The 22639-nt window shown below is 37.4% G+C and overlaps 3 protein-coding genes across 10 annotated transcripts in view; all 3 read left to right on the forward strand.

The window, feature by feature from the left end:
- Positions 1 to 8: 8 nt before the first annotated feature.
- LOC118739451 (dihydrolipoyl dehydrogenase, mitochondrial) lies at positions 9 to 2983 on the forward strand (the record flags this gene model as incomplete). Its single annotated transcript, XM_036470776.1, is given in 5 exon segments — positions 9 to 152; positions 350 to 733; positions 1631 to 2419; positions 2483 to 2572; positions 2636 to 2983. Coding segments are annotated over 5 exon segments (1473 nt in total), but the record flags the coding sequence as incomplete, so codon positions are not given.
- A 1900-nt stretch (positions 2984 to 4883) lies between these two features.
- LOC118739452 (tryptophan--tRNA ligase, mitochondrial) lies at positions 4884 to 7100 on the forward strand. Its single transcript, XM_036470777.1, has 4 exons — positions 4884 to 5136; positions 5197 to 5358; positions 5440 to 5702; positions 5764 to 7100. Exons 1-4 carry the CDS (start codon positions 4999 to 5001, stop codon positions 6647 to 6649), a joined length of 1449 nt encoding a protein of 482 aa, XP_036326670.1. The 5' UTR covers positions 4884 to 4998; the 3' UTR covers positions 6650 to 7100.
- Positions 7101 to 8520: 1420 nt separating this feature from the next.
- Positions 8521 to 22639, forward strand: part of LOC118739453 (caldesmon-like) — a 185793-nt gene continuing 171674 nt past the window's right edge. For 3 of the 8 annotated variants that reach the window (XM_036470782.1, XM_036470786.1, XM_036470781.1), the window contains exons 1-2: positions 8525 to 9082; positions 11554 to 12234. The gene's annotated coding sequence lies outside the window, so the exon portion shown is untranslated. Of the gene's footprint in view, positions 9083 to 11553; positions 12235 to 22639 lie in introns of all 8 variants that reach the window. The other 5 variants (XM_036470784.1, XM_036470785.1, XM_036470783.1 and 2 more) reach the window with 4 other exon arrangements.

Consider the following 22639-nt stretch of genomic DNA (forward strand, 5'->3'; position numbering starts at 1 on the left):
TTTTATAGACGCCATTGCGCACAAATGGAGCTATATTGGGCGCGCTAAATGGCCGTTTCTACTCGAGCACTCATGAGGCAGATTTGGTGGTGATCGGCTCTGGCCCTGGTGGTTATGTTGCTGCCATCAAGGCCGCCCAGTTGGGTTTGAAAGTAAGTAGAGATAACGAACTTCAGCTAATATATACATTCAACACGTTCCCACGATAGTCGGGTCTACGTAACCGGAACGACCCTGTTTTATATCTGGCCAAGGACTGTCAATTCAACATCACTCCCCAAAAACTCTTTGGGATTTTTGAATGCTGTACATACATTCTACAAATTTAATTGTTTTTATACTCTTCTAGACCGTAAGTGTTGAGAAAAATCCCACATTGGGTGGCACTTGCCTTAATGTGGGCTGCATTCCCTCGAAATCTCTGCTAAACAATTCGCATTACTATCACATGGCTCACTCTGGTGATTTAGCCAATCGCGGTATTAATTGTGGCAGCGTATCTTTGGACTTGGACAAACTTATGCAGCAAAAACTAAACTCGGTCAAAGCACTTACCGGAGGCATAGCACAGTTGTTCAAGAAGAACAATGTTACTCAACTTACCGGTTTAGGTACAATCGTCAATCCCAATGAAGTGCAAGTGAAGAAAGATGATGGCAGCGTTGAGACTGTGCAAACCAAGAACATCATGATTGCCACAGGTAGTGAAGTTACACCATTCCCCGGAATTGAGGTGTGTACTGACAAACTACTCATAACGATTATAATATCTGTGGTCATAAGCAATAATCGCCAAAGTCGAAAAACCTGAATTCCAGAAAAAACGTTTTAAACATTTGGACTTTAATGTTAACCTTATGGGGAAACCAAAATATGTTCGTCTATAACATTTGAAATTGCCTAGCTGGCCAGATCGGGATTTCATGTACACATGGAATAACAGTTGCAGAATACGATAGCATAGGTATATAACTCAATTCTTTCTTAAGTCGACTTAGGCGGTTATTGCTTATGACCACAGAAATATATACACTTGTGATCAGCTAATTAAGCCAGTAACGTTTTGATACATTTTGGCTATTTTGCTTTCGTTTATTTAATGTTTATTATTTTTCCATAAAAGTCTAGCTCATTATATAACAAACACCTTAGAAATCCAGATTTCAAACTGTGGGCAAAAATTATGAAAATTTAAATTTCAACTAAATTTTCAACTTTTTATTCAGACTTTTTAGAATTTTTTTGAGTATGCAGTTTAATAACCCATTAAATTCTAGGGCAATAATGTGCAAGTCTTAAGCTGCTAAAAAATCGCGTTGATTTTTAATACATTTTTTTCTGACTGCATTACAAATTTTTTACATACAAAATAAATTCGACAATTTTTTTTGTATGAAAAAAATGCGTCATGAATTTTTATAATTTTTCAGATTTTTCATAATTTTTGCACAAAGTTTGAAATCTGGATTTATGTAGCGTTTGTTATATAATGAGCTAGACTTTTATGGAAAAATAATAAGCATTAAATAAACAAAAGAAAAATAGCCAAAATTGATCAAAATGTTGCAGACTTAATTAGCTGATCACAAGTGTATATTGATTTTCACTTTGCGTGTCTCTTATCTGCTAGATCGACGAGGAAGTCATTGTTTCGAGCACAGGCGCGCTCTCACTCAAGCAGGTACCCGAGAAGTTGGTTGTCATTGGCGCTGGCGTTATCGGCTTGGAGTTGGGCTCCGTTTGGTCACGTTTGGGCGCTGAAGTCACTGCTGTGGAATTCATGACAACCATTGGTGGTGCTGGCATTGACACCGAAGTATCGAAGACTTTCCAGAAAGTGTTGACCAAGCAAGGCTTAAAATTCTTGTTGGGCACCAAAGTGATTGCCGCCTCTCGCAGTGGTAATAACGTAACCGTCTCGGTTGAAAACGCAAAATCTGGTGAAAAGCAAGACATAACTTGCGACGCTTTGTTGGTGAGTGTCGGCCGTCGCCCATATACTGAAGGTCTTGGACTCGAATCTGTAGGCATTGTGAAGGACGACAAAGGGCGTATCCCAGTAAATGGAACCTTCCAAACTATTGTACCAAACATTTATGCAATTGGTGATTGCATTCATGGTCCTATGTTGGCACACAAAGCTGAAGATGAGGGCATTATTTGCGTAGAGGGTATTCTAGGTGGACATGTGCACATTGATTACAACTGCGTGCCATCTGTGGTATACACACATCCGGAAGTCGCGTGGGTAGGCAAATCTGAGGAGCAATTAAAGGAAGAGGGAGTGGAATATAAAGTTGGCAAGTTCCCATTCTTAGCTAACTCGCGTGCTAAGACCAATAACGAGACAGATGGTTTTGTTAAAGTGTTAGCGGATAAGAGTACTGACCGTGTGCTGGGCACACATATCATTGGACCTGTAAGTAGTGAAAATTTATAGTGAGGTGATACTTTTTCCTCATACTTTTTTTTCTTAACATAGGCCGCGGGTGAGCTGATTAACGAAGCTGTGTTGGCCATGGAATATGGTGCTTCTGCTGAAGATATTGCTCGTGTCTGCCATGCCCATCCCGTATGATTTATACATATACATAGTGGAAACGTTCCTAATTATTTTTAATTTTTTTTCTTGCAGACCTGCGCCGAAGCTCTGCGAGAAGCGAATGTTGCGGCTGCCTTCGGAAAGCCCATCAACTTTTAATCTTAGTCAGTGCTATCTATATTAGGGAAGCAATAATCACCACTTAATCACTTAACATTTTGCTAAACACTCACTCTGCCTTTAATTTCGTGTAAACTTATTTATGAATTATATTAAAACAATTGTCGCAGAAATTGCGATTATTTTGCTCTGAATTCCATGTGAACAAATATTCCCAAATATTAAAAAAACGTTAAATTAAGGTAACGATTTAGTCACATGGATTTGGCGATACGGCTGAATATTTAACACGAAATGCGAAACATGTAACGAAATTAAAAGGTTTTATTTTAAAATAAATGGAGAGTATTGTTAGTATGTAAAAGGTTTTATTTTAAAATAAATGGAGAGTATTGTGCGAGAATCCGTTGAAGAAAGGATGATTTAATTTTGTAATGGGGTGGGTTGACTGAACGGGCTTACAAGCAGAAAATGTACATATATAAGAATTCAATCTGAGATCATCTCTTCCTATAGTAAAATGTTAAAGATCGTCAATCCCCAATATTTCACCTAAAATCCATTTTACAAAATTAACTACTACATACTTAAACAGAAAATAATTTTGCACTCAGTCTTACCATATCTGTTCTGGCACATGAATCATGAGATATGATACTTCCGGCTCTGTTGTTGTTGTTGTAGCAGCATACAAATTCCCCAAAGAGTTTTTGGGGAGTGTTGCTGGAGTGACAGTCCTTGGCCAGATATAAGTCTGGGTCCTTCCGGTTACGTAGACCCGACTGTCGTGGGAACGCTTCCGGCTCTGTTGTTGTTGTTGTTGTAACAGCATACAAACTCCCCAAAGGCTTTTTGGGGAGTGTTGCTGGAGTGACAGTCCTTGGCCAGATATAAATCTGGGTCGTTCCGGTTACGTAGACCCGACTGTCGTGGGAACGCTTCCGGCTCTGTCTATCTGCCCGCTTGTATTGACGTATCCTTATATTTAAAACATTTTTTTTTAACGTACAATATACTTGAAATTAAAATTTGTTATTTTAACAACTTTTATTTTCTTGAGTGTACCCTTGCTAAGATACACAAAGATACGAGAAGGAATTAAAATAATAGATTGAAATACTTATAAAAAATGAAGTCGTTTCATTAAATAAAGTTTTACATTGTCACGGTTTTCGCCATTTTTCGACAATCTCTGTTGAAAATAAACCCGCCCTATGTTGAATATCGTCACCGTCAGTAAAAGTGACGATACGGTCATCTTCAGGCGCTGACGATCGTCGTCGATGGGGATGACGATATTCAGCATAGGGCCGAATAGCATTTTGAAGGTCCAAAGTAGTAGAGAATTTCATTCTCCAAAACTTTTATACCTACATTTTTTTTTGTACGACGCTTAGATCACGGCCGGGAACGTGCCAAACATAGCGATGTAAGGAAAGCGGGGTAAAATTTATTTCCATATAACGTCCACCGGTACAGTACAATGGCCAAAATTTTATAGGACGGATTACAAAGATTAAGGTCTTAAAGTGATCACATGGACACCCTCCTTTAAAAACAGTGTGGCCTTTTGAAAAACTCAACATGTCGTCTAATCTAACCGTAAATTAGATTTTGTTTTACAACTTTTGAGCTACCGGAGAACCCAATAATAAAATAGAAAAAATAACAGCAGGTTCTTATGTTTTTGGGGTTGCTGATTACGAAGCTAGGGCATTATTTTAAAAATTCATAATGGCGAATCCAATATGGCGGCCTAAAAATTAAAATCGATTCGATCCGCTGGAAATGTTTTCCTCTAGGGTTCTTGGGGCCGCTTATTACGAATCTCAGGTCAGGTTCTTATGTTTTTGTGGTTGCTGATTACAGAGCTAGAGCATTTTTTTTTTAATTCAAAACCCAATATGGCAGCAAAAAAAATTAAAGTCGATCCGATTTGTTTGAAACATTTTCCACGTTGTGCAATCACAATTTGAAAATTGTATATTCGTAAAATTTACGTGTATTATGGTTCTAGAGTTAAATGTGGGAAATTAAATTCTCTACAAATTTTTATTTAACAATATTTTACGGAAATAGAAGTAAATTGCATCAAAAAATCGCTGTTACAATATTTTTTGAGAAAAAGTCCAATTTACTGAGCTATCATAAATTCCTCAATTCCACACAACGAAAATTGCTGCTGTCATTACATGGCAACACCAACTGTCAATGGAAAAAATTGTACAATTCAGTTTCAGTTCAGAAAATTTCTTTTGGCAAAACTAATCCAATTTTAATAACTAAAAGCATAAAATACAATATATATATTATATTTTCGTTTTGTATACATCATAATGAATACATTAAGGGTGTTGTCAGGTGTCGCAGCTCGAGATGCATTGCGTGGGAGCAGCACAATCTTTCTGTTGCAACATCAGTCGCGAATGGGTATAGCTATGCCTTCCGTGCAGAGATCCAAGGAAGTTGTTGAGGTATGAGCTAATTACTGTTAAAATGTTACAGTACTTTAAATATGAATTTACACCTTATAGAATACTGAATATCCACGAAAAGTTTTCTCAGGCATACAGCCTACCGGTGCATTACATTTGGGCAACTACCTGGGAGCGGTACAAAATTGGACGAGACTGCAGAATGCCAAAGAGGATGTATCTTTTTGCATTGTGGACATGCACTCGATAACAGTGCCACAGGTCAGTCTTTCAACCAAATGAAAAGGTAATCTCAATTGTAACACGGTTATTAAATAAGTGGATTTCTATATTGTGTTGCAGGAACCAGTAACTCTACGGGAAAATATCTTTCAAATGGCGGCGGCAATGTTGGCTTGTGGTATTGATCCAGAAAAATCCACACTATTTGTGCAGTCGGCGGTAAAAGAGCACGCAGAGCTGTCGTGGATTTTGGGTTGCATGACAACCATGGCACGGCTTGGCCATCTGCCTCAGTACAAGGAAAAGACGCGCGCTGTTAAAGAAATCCCACTTGGCTTATTTGTTTATCCTGTGTTGCAAGCTGCAGATATCCTGCTTTACAAGTGCGTAAAATGTTTCTATGTCCAATTTATTTATTGCTTCAATAAAATTGCTATATTGCAGGGCCACTCACGTACCCGTCGGTGAGGATCAAGTTCAACATATACAACTCACTCAGCATTTGGCTCGCACATTTAATACCAAATACGGTAATACATTTCCCATATGCCATGCTGTAATTAGTGATAAGTCTGCTGCGCGCATACGTTCCTTACGGGATCCAAGTAAAAAAATGTCAAAGTCTGATGTTGATCCAAAAGCTGTTATCAACCTCACAGACGAAGCAGATGTGATTATCGAGAAGGTGAAGAAGGCAGTTACAGACTTCTGCTCGGATGTACACTACAATCCTGAAACACGTCAGGGCGTAAGCAACCTGATAGCCATACATTCGCTACTCTCTGGCAAGAGTGTGCAGCAAATTTGCGAAGAAGCCAAAAGTATTGATACTGGCAAATATAAAATGCGTGTGGCAGAAGAGATTGTGGAGCATTTACGGCCTATACGAAATAAAATTAATCAACAACTGGTGCGACGCAATGAATTGGTATATGTGCTAGAGATGGGCGCTGAGAAAGCGCGCGAAAAAGCTGCTGCTACTCTGGCGGAAGTGAAACAAAAACTAGGCATGGGAGCGTGTACTAATATGCCACTTGTATTAGAGCAAAAGGAGGAAGCGGCGAAAATGATGGCGCAACCTAAAAGGGCAGCAGTTGAACTGAAAAAGATTGGTGACGTAGAAGTGCCGGTGGTACCGAAGCAGCAATTGCGCGTGGAGAAGAAGCAACAAATGCGCATTGAAATCAAAACGAATTTAGATCTGGATTTAGCAGCACCACCGCTATTAGCTGTTAAACCGGTAGCGACAACAAACAAACCAGCAGCAACTGACTCATCGGCAGTGGTCACCACCAAAGCTTTGGTACCGAGAAAAGTGGACGCCAACTAAACGAAGATGGACCAACAGCAAAATATTAAGATTTAGGGAATGGTTTAGCAAAATTGTTAGTATTGACATTCAGGGAGGTTCTGCAGTGAATTTCAAACATTGCCAAATTGAATTTAAAGCGAGTTTTTTTTTTAACTCACTCGGTAATGAATTACAGAACCAGCCTGAATAAGTTGTTAATATTCTCTATTTGTTAACTTTGTGTGTGAGCGAGAGATTATTTCAATTTATAGTGTCCTAGGTTATTTTAAGAGCGTTTACTTTTTTTCTGCGTTTTGTAAAATATTTTTAAGTAGGTGAATGTATTTGCTGCGTAAACTTAAAAAGAGGAGCAGCAAAACGACGCTACTTAAGCTTTAAACTATCAAATTAGATAATGATGATTTTTTTTATTTAAATTTTATTGTAAATTACATACAAATGCGGAAAATAAATGTGCGCTTTCGGAAAACTATTGTTTTCATAGAATTTAAAAATATGTTTATCGGGGTTTCGTTTTTCTTTTTTAATATACATATACGTTTATGTTAAGAAATTGCATTAATACCTTATTAAGGTGGATTCATCGTTTTAGTTCTGAACTCTTTCTTCCCTCTCATAGTTGGAGAAACACAACAACAACCACATGGAAAAAAGTTTTGAACTAAAACGATGAATCCGCCTTTAGTTTTTAACGCAGTACAATTCTCTTTTCACACAACATTCCCCAGACAGCAACGCCTTTTTATATGGCCATTGAAAGGTTCATATGTACATATTCGCGTCGTAAATTTTGCTGTTATTACATATTGCAAAAGCAAATTGTTAGCATTTAGCATCCTCGTTTGAACCACGATGCACATTGCTGCACTTGCCTTAAATCGGTGCTATGCGTCCGCGGCTGACAATTGACTTGTCTCGATAAAGAGTATCGGCGAAGAGAGAAAATGGAGTGGGCGGGCAAGCAAAATGTCTGGTTACTTCAAACAGGTTTTGCAAAGAGCATTGCCCCAAATGCACAGATTGTATGTAGCAGCTCTCTCTTTGCTTAAAACAAGCACATCATTCATACGCCTAGATGCACGCTACATATATATATGCGTGAAGGTGAGATATTTGAAACAAGAAAAAAAAAAACATTTGAAAAAAGCAGAGACCCAAAATAATTATTATCCTTATATGTATTTGAGATCGAAATCGGCGCCTTGTTTAAAAATACATTTTTTTAGTCTTTGTATAATAATTGCTTACGAGAAATATCTCTTTTCATCTCGCGGGACGATTATTTTCAGATGGAAATTATTTACGTCTTTTCATAATAATTATGTAGGATTTTTATTTTTCTCGTCTCTCGGGACGTCTATTTTAAGACGAAAATTATTTACGTCTTCGCATAATAATTATTTCGAACGTTTATTTTTTTCATCTCGCGGGACGTTTATTTCAATACGGAAATGATTTACGTCTTCTTATAATAATTATGTGGGACTTCGAATTACCTGTGTACTTAAGGTGATAATTGCTGTAGTACTGTGCATTTGCAAACAGGTATCTGATCCGTTGCTGACTTCTGTAACATCGAAGTAGCGGAATTTTCCGACAGTGGGACCAAATATGCCCTAGCTTGCAAGGCAAGTCATAACCTGTTCATAGTATTTTTTGTACTGCGGTGATATCAGCTTTGTCTTTTTCCAGGACATCCAACAGATGGTTGGGAACACATTCTCTTTGTGAATTTACATGCTGAGCTGAGCTTCCTCCTGCTAAATTGACGCTGTGCATTTCGGTGGATCCTTCAACCGATAAAATCCGATTAATCCACCAGAGCTCCCTCTAGCCATTGAAATCACAAAAGTAACAAATACCAAACAATAAAAAACTAATTTAAATAGATTTTTCACTCTTTTCGTTATTCTAATCACTTAAAAAGGTAAAGTTGTGTTGCCTTCTTAAATGTAGCTCACCGTAAAGTCGACTTGTGCCCGTCGCTTCGCTCCCATTTTATACACGTACGAGTTAAGAGCATGCAGAGAACCCCCAAATCGCCCACACACATATCCATACACAAGTACTCCCATATGTACGTGTATGCATATGTATGTATGTACTATGTGCTGAGTGCATCCGCACAAATGGCCTGCTAGTTAGTTTGCCTGCACGATTAGCCGGGTTGTTAATAACGTTGGCTTTGAGAGCTCCACAGTTTGCGGTAACTATTCCAAGCGTTTGGTGTTTGCTTAGCGGAAGTCGTGCGTCAAGGTAAAGAAAAAATATTCGGCAAGTGCAACTAGTTTTGGAAATGGCTGTTTGCAACGAGTAATAAAAAATAAAGAAAATAATGAACGTGTCGTAACCAAAGTGACTTGGCAATAAAATAGTAATTAAATGATGAAAAACTAAATTTTAACGAATAAAAGGTGTTGTGCAGAGTTGAATACATAATTGTACAGAAATGTGAGTGCGAAGCGTAAATAAAAACAAAATACAAAGCATTTGCAAAGCAAGCATGTTTCCAACAACGATTTGATGATTGTTTGCCTACAAAATTAGTAAAAAGGTCTAAGTAAAAAGTGTTTGGGGAAAAAAGACTACAGTGATTTATATTTTGAAAGTACTGCATCAATGTACATAAATGTTTGTAGTAAATGTGCAATCACTGCGATTTATCTAAGGTGTTCACGAACTACATATTTAATACAAAATCAGTGGCCAACAAGCTGCAGTAATTGGCTCTTGAAATGTTTAGAAAAAAGATTTGAGCGAGCAGGTACTAAATGTGTAAGTTTGTGTGTGTTAATGTAAAGTGAAAGCCGAATTTTTATGCTACGCATCGAAGAGCAAATCAAAGCAGACACAAGATATGTATGAAGTTAAATGGAATAAATTTATTTATGAAACAAAAACTTTGCTGCATTTGATAATGACTTGAGTTCATGTAGATACATACATATGTATGTACCAAACTCAATGGATTGTAAAGTGGCTAGTCTTATGGCGCTTTCGTTTCTACAAAAAATGTTGCCTTCTCATTGCCCGCCTCTTAGTATTTGTGCGGCAAAGAGAAGGTAACATTATCGGTAGAAACGAAAACGCCATTAATAAATCTCAAATAAACGACTCATAATAAAAAATTAATATTGAAAATAAATGTTTTCGAAATGCACACTAACATGTTTTTTTTTGTAATTTTGCAACTACATATCGCTCATTTACTTCAGTAGCGTCATAATTCAAAAAAAAAAAACAAAGCTCGAGAGAAACGGCTTTAAACTTTGAACTAGCTGCCGAGATAGGTGATCTTCCACTCAGGTGTCGATATATCGCACACCGTCTTCAAAAGGGTCACAACTCAAAATTTGACATTTTTGGCATTTTTGGAGCAAATTTTTGTTATAATTTGTTAAAAAAAAACTTAAGGTAAAGTCGCTCTTGCCCATATGATTATCATGTGGTAAGAATGTAAGGTTTTCGCATATTCTGACAAACGTAGATATTATTTTGAGTTGTGACTCTTTTGAAGACGGTGTGCGATATGTACTCTCATAGTAAAAAGGAGTACATACATATGTACATATATATTTGTTTCTAGTGAGCTATTGGTAATCGATATATCTATGAAATTTTAACACAACATAGAACAAGAGGTAGCGGTAATTTCTGCGTATTTAACTCAATATTTGTATTTTTTGTAGGTCTTTTGTGCCCTAAGCTCGTCACTACATAAATCGCTTGACTAGATTCCTAGCTCAGGCTCAGGTGGTCTCTCCTCGTCTAAATACCAGTAATAATTCTTACATTCTCCCCTTGGTGTGGCTTATCAGTAGCCTATATCTCTTTTGATTGTACCCCCTAGTAAATAAGCTTTGAAGCGATGACCCATGGCGTTTTACCAGTGCAGTTCCCTCAATTCGATATTTTCCATTCTGAGCACTTCCTTCATAGTGATAGGCCGTACCGCAAGGGAGGACTTCTCTACTATCGGGTCATTCTGACTAACTGATTATCTTCCTCATTCTCCGACTGCTATCACGATCCAAAAAATAAAGGTCGCGCCATTCTATCATTCTTGGACTGCTATGTGCCCCGGTGCCAAAAACAATTTGATAGAATTGCCCTCAGCCAGGAGATTTACCACACACTCCAAGCCCAATGAGCATTTGACTTCGAAGATGCGAGAGTCCTAAGTGCCACCGCAATATATCCTAATAAAAGAATCCTCTCCCTTCGATAAGTCCTAGGAAGGTTAGACTTTGCAATGATGGCATAGAGTTCCGCTTAGGAAATACTTGGGGAAAAATCCCAAGGGCACTAAAAGCTTCAGTCTGGGTACATATACGCCTGCACCAATACCCTCTATGCACATGGTCTCTGGAAACAGAACTAGTGGGAGCGGGCATCTAGCTTGTCCTTGTTTCTAGATGATAAAACCTTGCCCTAAGAGATGAAACTTGGTAAAAGTTTGTGACAACACAAAATTGGTAAAGAAAACAATTACATAACTCAGCCAATTCAATTAAAAGTAAAATAAAACTTCATAGAATAAAACAAAAAAATACAATAATTTTTAAATTTATTACGCTCTACGCAGATACATAGGATATACTTAACATATTTACTTATGGAACTAATTAGAGGTCTGAAAAAGTAAGCCAAATTAAGATTAAAAAAAATCGCAAATAAACAAGTTATAAAACCACAACAACAAAAACAACGAAAATTCAGCGACAATATTAAAAACAATACCAAATCAGCAAAAAGTAAAAAACAATAATTAAATGCAAAGAAATCACATAATTGATAAAATAAAACAACAAATCTCCATTATTAGCTGAAAAGCTACCTGTTCACTCGCTTGCGTGCTCAGTGCATATTCACTCCCGAACGCAGTTACTCACTGTGTATCGCTCTCTCTTTTCACATACCAGGTCAAACACAAACTTGCTCGACGCTCAAATAATAAAGTGCTGCTGATCTAAACAGGTCTCCAGTATTTTTCTTGGCGGATAAACACGAGTGTGTTTTGTGACGTAAAAAATTATAATTAAAATAAAACTTTATAAGCAACCAGTTTGCCAAAATATACAGTGCAATCAAACATATAGCTTATTTTTGCAGTGAAAAAAAAACACAGAAATCTCGCAAGTGTATACAAATCTGTTGAACGCATATAACGCCCCCAAAAAGTTGATGTCATTGAATGTCTAAATTTTTGTGTGTAATTTACTATTTACTAACTAAGTGCACAGCCGAGTGAGCTAATTGAGTGAAAATATATAATTTACTTGTGTAAGCGCATATCCAAATAAGAGCATCAAAATTTAAAGATCTCCAAGCGAAAGAGTGCACTGAAAATACCTAGTGTGAGTTAAAAATTCTCAAACGCATCCGATATTTTGTTATTTGTGCAGTGTTGTATATCAAGTTTTGTGTCTACATACTTTTGTTTTTGTTTCACATTCAACAAGAACTCGTTTCTGTTGGTTAACAATCGTCACTCGCGGATTTTCGTTTACCTGGGCAATTGTCGGTCAAATAAGCGGTCAAAAGGCAAAGTAATAACTACCAAGATATTCTTGTTGGATTCGGAGTTGATTTCGTTGGATAAGGTAGGTAAAATTTTATGCATATTTACATTAAAAATGGTATTGAAATTATAAATGAAACTTGAAAGAAAGGGAAATAAATTGATATACATATTCCCAAGATCAAATCATATAAAAAATTTTGTTTTACAAAATCTTTGACTCCTTCTGAGGTTCTCGTTTCACTTAAACATAAAACTAGCGAAGCATATACAATATACATATGTATGTATGTATATGTGTGTACATACCTTTGTATGTATGTCCGTGACCCCGCTCCATCTACAATATGTATATATACGGTGACCAGATTTTTGTGGAAAAAATCGGGACATTTGTAGTGCATCGAATACGAACATACAATTTTTTTTTTAGAATAAAAAGACATTATTTAAAACAAAACAAAGAGAAAAAGACTTGAAAAATGATCGCAAAAATGTGTACTCAAAATATATGCGGTGGCGGGAATTTCAAGAGGGAAGAGATATTTTGGTAAATTTTCGAATATACTTTGTATGGAACAAAACGCGCGAACAAAATATTTCCAAAAATCAATGGTAAGTCGCAAGCTACTTCAAATTTGCCCCTTGAACTGAATGGGCATACTCAAATCACTTCTAAAAAATCTGTTGTTGGCAGTTTTTGGATTCGCGCTGCCCGGTTGCTATCTGAGACCAGAAGCCTATGTGCCTATGTGCCAACGATTGTATCCACTTAAAAACTTATACTGATCCAAAATCATATAGAACGTGGACCATTTGGTCTATGACTTCCTGTTGCTAGAGCCAAATGGAACTCACATAAATACTTCACAGCTACTCCCAGCATTCAGCGAGCCTATCCACGGCTCCCAGAAATATATTTTAGCAACACTACCCACAGTAATATCGATCGTTATACTTGCCTACTTTCAAGACCGCAAGACCATAAAGTTCCTGTCCTACTCGAAGAACCGTAATGGCTGTGCAGAAGTTTTATTCAGTGATCAAGCTTCAACACGCCCGAAAAAATGCGCGCGCCAAGCGTAGAGTGAACTGAAGGTTGTACATGATGCAAATCAGGAGAGCCTCCTACTTTTATCAGCGGTGAAGTTCGGGTGGCCTTCGAGTAAGCACAAGCATCTAAAACCATTTGTCCCGATAGCATTCTGATGCTGCAAAAATTGGCTACGGCGGGAGTAAACTATCTTAAATATCTCGATGATCACTCCCGTTATGTGTGATATGTGGAAGGAGGGAGAGTGTAAAACCGGTGAAATCTGCTAAAAAGGGAAAGTTTTATCACCTGGAAACTCTCCTTTCTCCAGTGGTGAGGCCGTTTAATTCCCATACTTTTAACTACCGTACTTGGGCATAATCACGGCTACCACAAAGCGCATAGCTTCATCACAGCCACCGCTGCGTAAGAATCAGTAATCAGTTCGGTCAGTAGCGTCAATTCTGTCGAAAGCCTTCAACATCGTTTGTCACTACACCCTACTTGAAAACACGAAACCGCGAAATCGAAATAGACTTACTTGGCAAAGTCAAAGAAACGTTGTTGAAGAAAATCAGCCAATTGGTCCGCCGGTCCTCAACCGGGGACCAAGAGGATGCACTGGTCGATACCACAAACATGCTACTATGCAGTACTCCGGACAGAGCGTACATGAAACAGCCAACTGCTCCGATGCTATACCGACAGGAAATCAATAAAATTCAATTAGAGTCCATAATCACCTTCACTAGCTCTTGCCCCATGCATCACGAATTGCATAGGACCTGCAGTTGCCTAAGGAAGCGCCGTGTTGCCCTGGCGCAATTACGGTTTGGATACTGTAGATTACGTTGGGTTAGGTTTGAGTGGCTGCCAGTGAACCCGTTAGCACAACTAGGATCGTAATTGTGAGCCCGTTGTGATACCACGCGGGTAGTGAGAACCCCCCAATACACAACCCATATGTAGAGTCTGCGTAAGTCTAAAGCTACCTTATTCCTACTTTGATTGCATCGGTTGGATCCTCAAAAAAAAAGTGATCCCATGAACCTTCGTATTCGGCTACATTTGCGCAGCAGAGGTTAAGGTCCTCGCTTAGGAGCTCCCAGCTAGGCTGATCCTTAGTACGGAAATGCTTACGGCCTTGAACCAGCGCCTAAGTATTTCTAGACCATGATCAAGGTCTTTTTCCGTATGAAATAGCGATTGATGAGTGCATAAGCACAGCATCCTCCCACAGTTGTAAAGGACTCCTCTGTAGTGCCGATTTCCAGTCTGTAACCTCGCGGAGGGTTCAGTCCAAGAATTTTTACCAAACTGGGTACCGCAGCAAGTTAAACTCCTACTTATCCAGACTTGACTTATAGATAATGCTAGTGACGCTAACCATCTCGTTACAGGGGACAAGTAACAAATAACAAGTAACAAAGCCTAATTAACTAACACCTATTTCCCTTTGGTCCGACCCCGTCGAGACAATACTTTTCTTGGGCTCTACGATAGTTGAGATCTAGTACGTTGACGATTGAAAGAGTAGCTGACCTGGGCAGGGGTAACTTTCCGTTATAGCGAACCGTCTACAAGCAAAGATTCTATAAAATTTTGTATCTAAAATAGGCTAATTGTAAAACCAAAAATTTTTAAAGCAAGCTTTCGAAATAAGAAAGAAATCGAACCATAGTGGTTGTAAATCTTGTAAAATTATATGAGTTTGATTTTACCGAATTTTACCTTCAAAGCTTTAATTTTAATAAAGAGAAAAACTTAATTTTAGTTCCTTAAACTATGCACTTGGTTGCACTAAACATTTGTTTGCGAAATAAGCTTTCGCCCATAAAAAGCGAACACCAATGAATATCAATGTGGGAAAAAGGTGCAGCTCTTTATATTCATAAGCGCAACATAAAATTAACATTTGTGCAGAAAAATCTGCTTCGAAGCGCGCTAGCTCATGAAGATTATCGCCATTCGGAGGGCAAAAAAGAAGACATGAAAGAAAAATATGGCGGTTCCCTAGTATGTGCCAAGATATGTAGTTGCTATTACTCTTCTCCATGCCAAAAGAGAGCTTGCAGCGATAAAACTAAAATGATGGTGCATTGAGTGAGCAAACGAACAAGTTGCGAAGTATCGTTAAAAGGCGGTTGGCGGTAGTGGTAAGGCGGTGGCGGTAGTGGTAAGGCGGTGGCGGTGTTGGTCCGTACCAATTGACGATATCGCCAGCTTTAGTGGCTATAAAAATGGCAACAGCTCACAAAACCGTATAACCGGCAACAAACGCTACGAACATAACAGAAGCAGAAGCAGCAAGCAACAAAACGAAGCCACACTAAAATTGGTAACAGTTGTTGGTAGCTGTGTTGATTTTGCTGTTGCTGTTACTGTTGCTCTTCTCTACTGTCTCTAATTATGTTTCTTGACGTTTTCTATTATTAATATTGGTGTTATTGTTGCTGTAGTTATGTTTGTAGTTAATTGTTGTTGCTGAGCAGCTGCTGTCACACACCGTTGCACACAAGCATGCATACTTAAGTGTGTAGTAGTTACCTATGTACTATTTGTTGTGATTTGAGGTTTGAAACGTCTAAAAGTTGGTTGAGGTTTTCTAATTTTGCTGTTCATCGCTTACTGTTACTGTTTGGTTGTTTTCACTGTTTTATGCTTGTCATTTCATGTTGCTCTTCTTATGCTTGTGCTAGTCTTCGACATGGTTTTACGTTTGGTATTTGTGGCTTTTTGTTAATTACAGTTGTGTTATTTCTAATTTTCTTTTCACGTTTTACTGCAATTATGTTTATACAGCTACATGTAAGCAAAATATTTTTATGTTGCACGTGTAATGCGGTTCATTCCTCTGATTTCGGTTTATTTACTAGATTTAAGGTTTTCCTCTGGTTGTTAAATTTTGTTTTATGTTTTTTGGCAGCTTTGCTTTTTAGCGTTTTGTAAACATACCACTATGTAGTAGTCATCGTTTAAGTGCCTTTATTTCGGCTTCGTGTTTGTTGAATACCCTTTCGATTAAACTTTTTATTTGTTCAGAGGTTAATATTAGTGAAATTGTATTTAGGTAACAGAGAGTTGCTGTACTGTGTTGTCAGTAACCTTTGACCGAGAGCTTGCGCACCTGGCTCGCTATATAATAACACATGATAAAAAATGTATTTTTCAGATCCGAAATCGGGAAAAATCAACCCACGCCAACAAATAGTCTTAATACACCTTCTTTCATCAGTCCCAGATCTGTCAGCGAAATCTCAGGAAAGGAAATTTTTATGGGTGACCAATGAAAGAAATGGCCCCCACGAACAGAATTCAGGGACCAAGCGCAGCTTCGTGAAGAAGAGAGGCAATTGGCGAAGTTTTTTGGTCTTTGGTGGTTCAAACCGACAAACGGTTGTGGTGCCAAGTAAGAAGAACTCTGTTTTCAAAACCAGTCGTAAGTCAATTTCAAAATTTCTCACCAATAACTTAACTTCTACTGCAGAAATTGAGTTTTTCTCGCCAAACTGTGGGCGGACATAGTCTGAAAATCTTCCAATTCGAGGGGATGGTTTTTATTGCGAACTTTCTGCGAAGCTATTCAGCCTCATTGCGTAAGTCGTAAATTCGGATAAATTGTACGACTTGACAACATTGGCACTTTCTACTGCCGTGCTGAAAAACCAAAAGACGAAAATCGTCGAAAACTATGCAGTGCTGCCAAGTTTTTTCAGTTTTAATACACTAGTCGAGTGGAAATTGTAAGCAATGACGTGAAATTTCCGCTACGATTCGTCTCTCGAAAAACGACTTGCATTCAACACGACTTTCGCAATGAGGGTGATAGACTTACAAAAGGAGGTTTTCGATCATTGTTGACCATAAAACTATCTGCTGATCACGAAATATTCAGCCTTATTGCATAAGTCGTAAATTAGGCTAAATTGTACGACTGGATAACATTGGCATTGTCTACTGTCGTGCTGAAAAAAGTAAACGACGAAAATCGTCAAAAACTATACTGTGCTGCCAAGTTTTTCTGTTTTAATACACTAGTCGAGTCGAAATTTTAGGCAATGCCATGCGATTTTCGATTCGTCTCGACTATCGAAAAACGACTTGCACTCGACACGACACTCGCAATGAGGCTGATTATTTACTTATCTCACATGTGTTCTCCAGAAAAAATGAAGCCCTTCCTACAACTTGTTTTCGGCGTTGTCATTTCATCACGACTTAGAATTCAGAAGCGCTAAAATATTTTGCTGCTGATGTCTTAAAATTGAGGATGGGACTATGATGTTTGGTCTTCGTCAATAACGAAGTTGGTCCAGCGGCATATGCCTGTTACGGAGAGCTTTTTCAAAGAGCATTCTGCAAATATTCAAAGGCACTCCCACGCTTTCTTTTCTCGGTGATATCGACTAGAAAAAGTGCCTTCCAGAATAGATGTCTAGTTACCTCCAGTGACGATGTCCCGTAGTTAAGCAGCCAATCAACTGATTCTTTAAGTCTTCGTTAGTGGCAAAGCCACGATAAAGGCAATAAAATTCAACGAGGAGAAGTTGGCAATCGATACCTTTGTTTTTGTTGTTACCTCTGTTGGGTTACCGTGCACATACATTTTGGAAAGAAAATAGCGCTTGGGATAGTTGCACAATTCACGAATAAGGTAATCTGTGATGAATCTGCGGTAGCAGTATCAAATATATCATGGTCCAAACGAGAAAGTTGTAGGAAAGGGCCTACTTAAAGTAGAAAAATAAATTCTTATATATTGGCTCTTCTATTAAGTTTCCAGCTGGCTTTCTAGAAGTGGTCAGCATAAAAACAAAGGATTGATTTACAACTTTCTATAACAATTCCGGTCCACTGCTTAAGAAGTTGTCCAGAAATATAAGAAATCAGAACTTTGTTCGTCTTGTGGTTTATGTAAGGTAATTTAAACCACCAAAGTAATTCCACTGTAGTCTACTACGCTTGAAAGGATTATGACATTTGAAATATTCCAAACGGATATACTTGTGTATACTTTCAGGAAAAGCTATTCGCAGCATACTTCCTGCAGCTGCATTTCATATTCTGAACCACTTGTTATGATTAGTGCTCCAGCTAAAAATTGCATAACGACTACAGATGGAAGGGCACATAAACAATGTTATCTTGAAGGACTTAAACAAAAAAACACTTAAATCTGCGACAGTAACACAGACACAATCGTAAATTACACAGTATGTGTGGCATCAAAAATAACGAAGGAAATAGAGGAAAGGAAGAAAAAACAAAGAATGGTGTGAATGATAAAACAAAATACTTGAGGAAATGCACTTCAACTGGCAGCAAAAAAAAAATGCAGGAACCAAGCAATATGTGCAACTACAAATTACACAAGTGAGAACCCTACATATTTTTGGACAACCCAAATGGCAGTGGCAACGTAGTCATTATTGAAATTTGATATTTTCGCTTAAGTGCAAATGGCTGCATATTTACAGACTTTTTGTTTGTTCAAAGAAGACAATACGCTGATGGAAGACATTAAATGGCAGAAGAGACGCCAACTGACGCAGCACTTGTTAGTGTATGTAGGTATGTACAAAAGTATGCATGTTTAATGGCATAGGTATTTTCTTTTCTCTTCGTTTAGGTAGACGACGACACGCAGTGTTGGCGAAAATAAATGAAATAAAAAGAAAAAAAAAATACTTGCAAATTTTCCTTCACTTGCATGCCAATCGGCATGCACATAACCCCCAAATAATTTTTTTTGCTTTTGTCATAACTTCAAAAAATGTGCTTGCTTTTCAATTGCTTCTCATTGTTGGTGTATTGCTATTTATGTTTCCTTGGCACAGTTACAAATACAAGACGCTGTGTTTTTATTATAATTGTTTGCAATACGATATGCGGTAAACAGCAAAGAACCAAAGAACCGGCAATTGTGCAACAACAAAAGCAGATGAATGCTATATGCCGCTTGTTTGTTTATTTTTATTTGCTTACAACAAGCAAGTACTAAAGCACCTAAGCCTTCCACCACCGGATCTGTGGTCATAGTATGTATTTACATATGTATGTTTATGCATTCAATAATTTTCGAGCATGCGCAGGTAACACACTCTCTTTGCACTTGTCAGCCCATCCAACCATTCATGCTTTTCAAACCCCGCAAGTCAGCCACCCGTCTACCTAAATTGGTGCGTCAAGCGCCAAACAACTGTCAAAAATCCTCATGACCGTGCAATAGAATTCTCACTTTTGGCAGGGCGCTACGTGTTGAAGTTGGATGCAGAAGATGGATAGAAAGAGAAAGGACAAAAAGTGAAAAGAGGAAACGAGAATAAAAACGAGAGGAAATGAGAAAACGTCAAGAATTACGCCGCGTTGTTTGGGGATAGCGCGCGCTGACACTCATTGAAATTGGAAAACGCAACGCATAGCGCTCCAATTTAGGGACGGCAGTATCTATCCGTTCTACCGTCCATCCGCCCGTTTCGCTTCGGTCGCTCACCGCTAGTAATTTAAAAGTGTTTAGTTGCCTTTGTCTTTGCGTCAGACCGCCACCCGCTTCCGTATAGCTTTTATTTAGTTGCCATCGCTGTCACTACTGCATAGGAAATTCTCTACGTTTTTGTCTTTTATTTCCTTTATGTGCCTTTATGTTCGTCTGCCTGTTGTTCCATGATTCAATGCCGAAGCGACATTTTCATTGCAATGCAGAATTTTCGTTGAATAGTCGTTTGTTTTTACTGTTTCATCACTTCTTTTATGTGCGCATTTTTACTATCACATTTCGGTCAACTTCAAGGCAGCCAACGCGTAATGTTTGCGTTATCCATGCTAAATATAAACTATTTTTTACCTTACTTGGGCAATGCACTGCTAGTCGCATTCAGTTGTTCTACACGTGTGTTCTGAGCTTAGAAAGTACTAAAACTACCACACTTGTTGTTTGAAAACACACATCTTTTACCGCACCTGCCTGTGTTTGCCCTTCGCCATTACCCTCAACTTGTTTCACTTTGCTTTTCCTTATTTTTTCAGGTTACATACACTGCTTTTAACAGCACAGTGATTGCACCGTAATCAAATATTTGCAATTCAAGCAGTCGCGGTGTAGTAGAAATTCTCTTCGCTTTCTTTGCCGTGACTTTTTCTACTTGGTTTTCATTTGAAATGGTCGTCTCTTATTTCATTGCATACTCTTCCGTCATTTCTATTTGCTTCCTCCATTTGTTTTTGTGTCCTTTTTTGTACTTCATCCATGTCTAATTCCTGTACGTGCATGCTATTAGTGCTTGTGGCTTTAATTACATCGTCATGAATCTTGTCTCTTAAATATCTGCTGCATTATCATTAGTAGTTGTCAACATCGTATATACTTGCAAGTATGGAATCCTATGCCCCTTTTTGTCTATTCTCTTTCTAACAGCGGACGTGCCTGCCAAACAGCGGACGTGCCTGCCAAACTGAAAAGCATGATGGCGGCAGTGTTTGACAGGCACGTTCGACGATGCGAACGGCAATGGAAGGTAAGAAATGGAAGATGGATGCCATGAGAATGAAAGAATTATGAAATAGCAGAATGTCGAACCAAAACGAATTTCAAAAATCTGACAATGCGAATGACGTCAAAATGAAAGAAATGCAAAATACCGAAATGTCGAAACAGAAGAAATAGATGACAGCCACGTGTTCAAGGGTTTCGTGCAACAAAAGGAGTTGTTGTGTTGCGCCATTCAATATTAAAAAAAAAGTAATGTGGTTAAATACGCTTTTCTATTAAGTTGAAAAATTACATATTTCGCCAAAAAGTATATAAATAATTATATAGCATATTGCTATAAGATTTATTTATAAAAACGGTACCTGCTTATGACCTTATTCATAAAAAAGAAAATAGATGTAAAGTAACATTAAAAAAATCGATTTGCTTACTTTTTAAGAATTTGGGAAAAACATTTAACTAAAGTTTTTGTGCACCCATCACTTTTTCTGTTTATTATTTTCAAATTTTTCTTTTCCTTAATACTCATTGAGTTTTCATTTACACCCAGCAAAAATCAAAATATTTTATAAGAAATTTGTTGACCGTTTCTCGCGCACTTCTTTCATGCTTTTTTATCGTAGTTATTATTCTGTTGACATCTAAATTGCCATAAATTTTATGTTGTTGCCAATACATTGTTTTCCGGCGTTTCCTCTGTGAACTTTTATAGCTACATTCATAAAAATATTACTAATTTTGGTTTATAATTTTTTTCCACCTGGTTATTGCTGAATATCAAAAAGGAATTAATAAATAATAAAAAGTTAGTTAAAATTTTAGTGAATGGTTCTTGCAAATAATATTATTTTATGGTTGAAATGACTTGATCGCCGTCAGGAGCTTATCAATTTTTTTGCCAAAACCATAGCAGACGGGAAGGAAAAATAGTTGTTCATTAACGATTTGTCTGAAATATCGTTCTTGAAACGCGTTACTGCTCACTAAATTTGTAAAAATAAAATTTTTTCACTTAATTGTTATATTCTTCCTCATTGTGGTAAATTTACTCATCACCACAGCAGGGCGCAATCTTCTTTTCTATGATTATTGTATCGCTACTTTGAATTTCTCAATTTTGACAATTCTGATCTAAAGGTAAACGAAACCTCAGAAACTTTAAATGCACTGAAATTCACTAATACCCACTTCCGCAAAAATCACCTTATTTCGTATTTCCTTTGTTAAAAGTTATTGTAAATCACATATTTTTATTGCCTTATTAATAAAAAATAAAAATTTTAAAAAGCTTTTTAAATTGCCGTTTACAAACATTTTTCAATTTATAAGCCTTTTTAAGCTACTTTATTGTTTATGAATAAGGCTATTACAAATTAGCACAATCAAAACACGTTCCTTATCGTAAAATTTATTATTAAGAAAATTTGCTGTTCTCACATTTTCTTTCAACATCCAATTCGACTTTTATTACTTTTTGTACAGATATGTCATCGCCGCCAGGACGGCGCAATCTTGTATTCTATCTTTCTTGTCAAATATGCATTTAGATCTAACTGTCATACTACTATTAATGGTAACCATGAATATTCATTAAAATCGTTTCAATTCGGAATAAAAGTAATTTACATACTGCTAGTGTAAATATATTTTTTAATATAAACTACCTTTTTTAATTCTAAAATAAATCAACAATCTCAATATTTATAAGAAAATTGTCTTCAAAAAATACGTCCCAAATCATCCCTGTTGATATCATAATTCAAATGCAAATTAGAAGAGAAATTTTGATACAAAAGTTTTTCCGCGATATTCATCATACAAATTTATCATCTTACTTGTCCGTATGTCGCTCTGGAAAGAAATATATTTTAACTGATATGTTTTCTTGAAAATAAATGCAAATTTACCTATTTTTTCCACCGGCAGGCACGAATATGATATTCAAAACAGAAGCAATGACAACGA

The sequence above is a fragment of the Rhagoletis pomonella genome, unplaced genomic scaffold (assembly GCF_013731165.1).
Source record: "Rhagoletis pomonella isolate Grant_MI unplaced genomic scaffold, Rhpom_1.0 Rhpom_scaffold_00005, whole genome shotgun sequence".
Taxonomy (NCBI): domain Eukaryota; kingdom Metazoa; phylum Arthropoda; class Insecta; order Diptera; family Tephritidae; genus Rhagoletis; species Rhagoletis pomonella.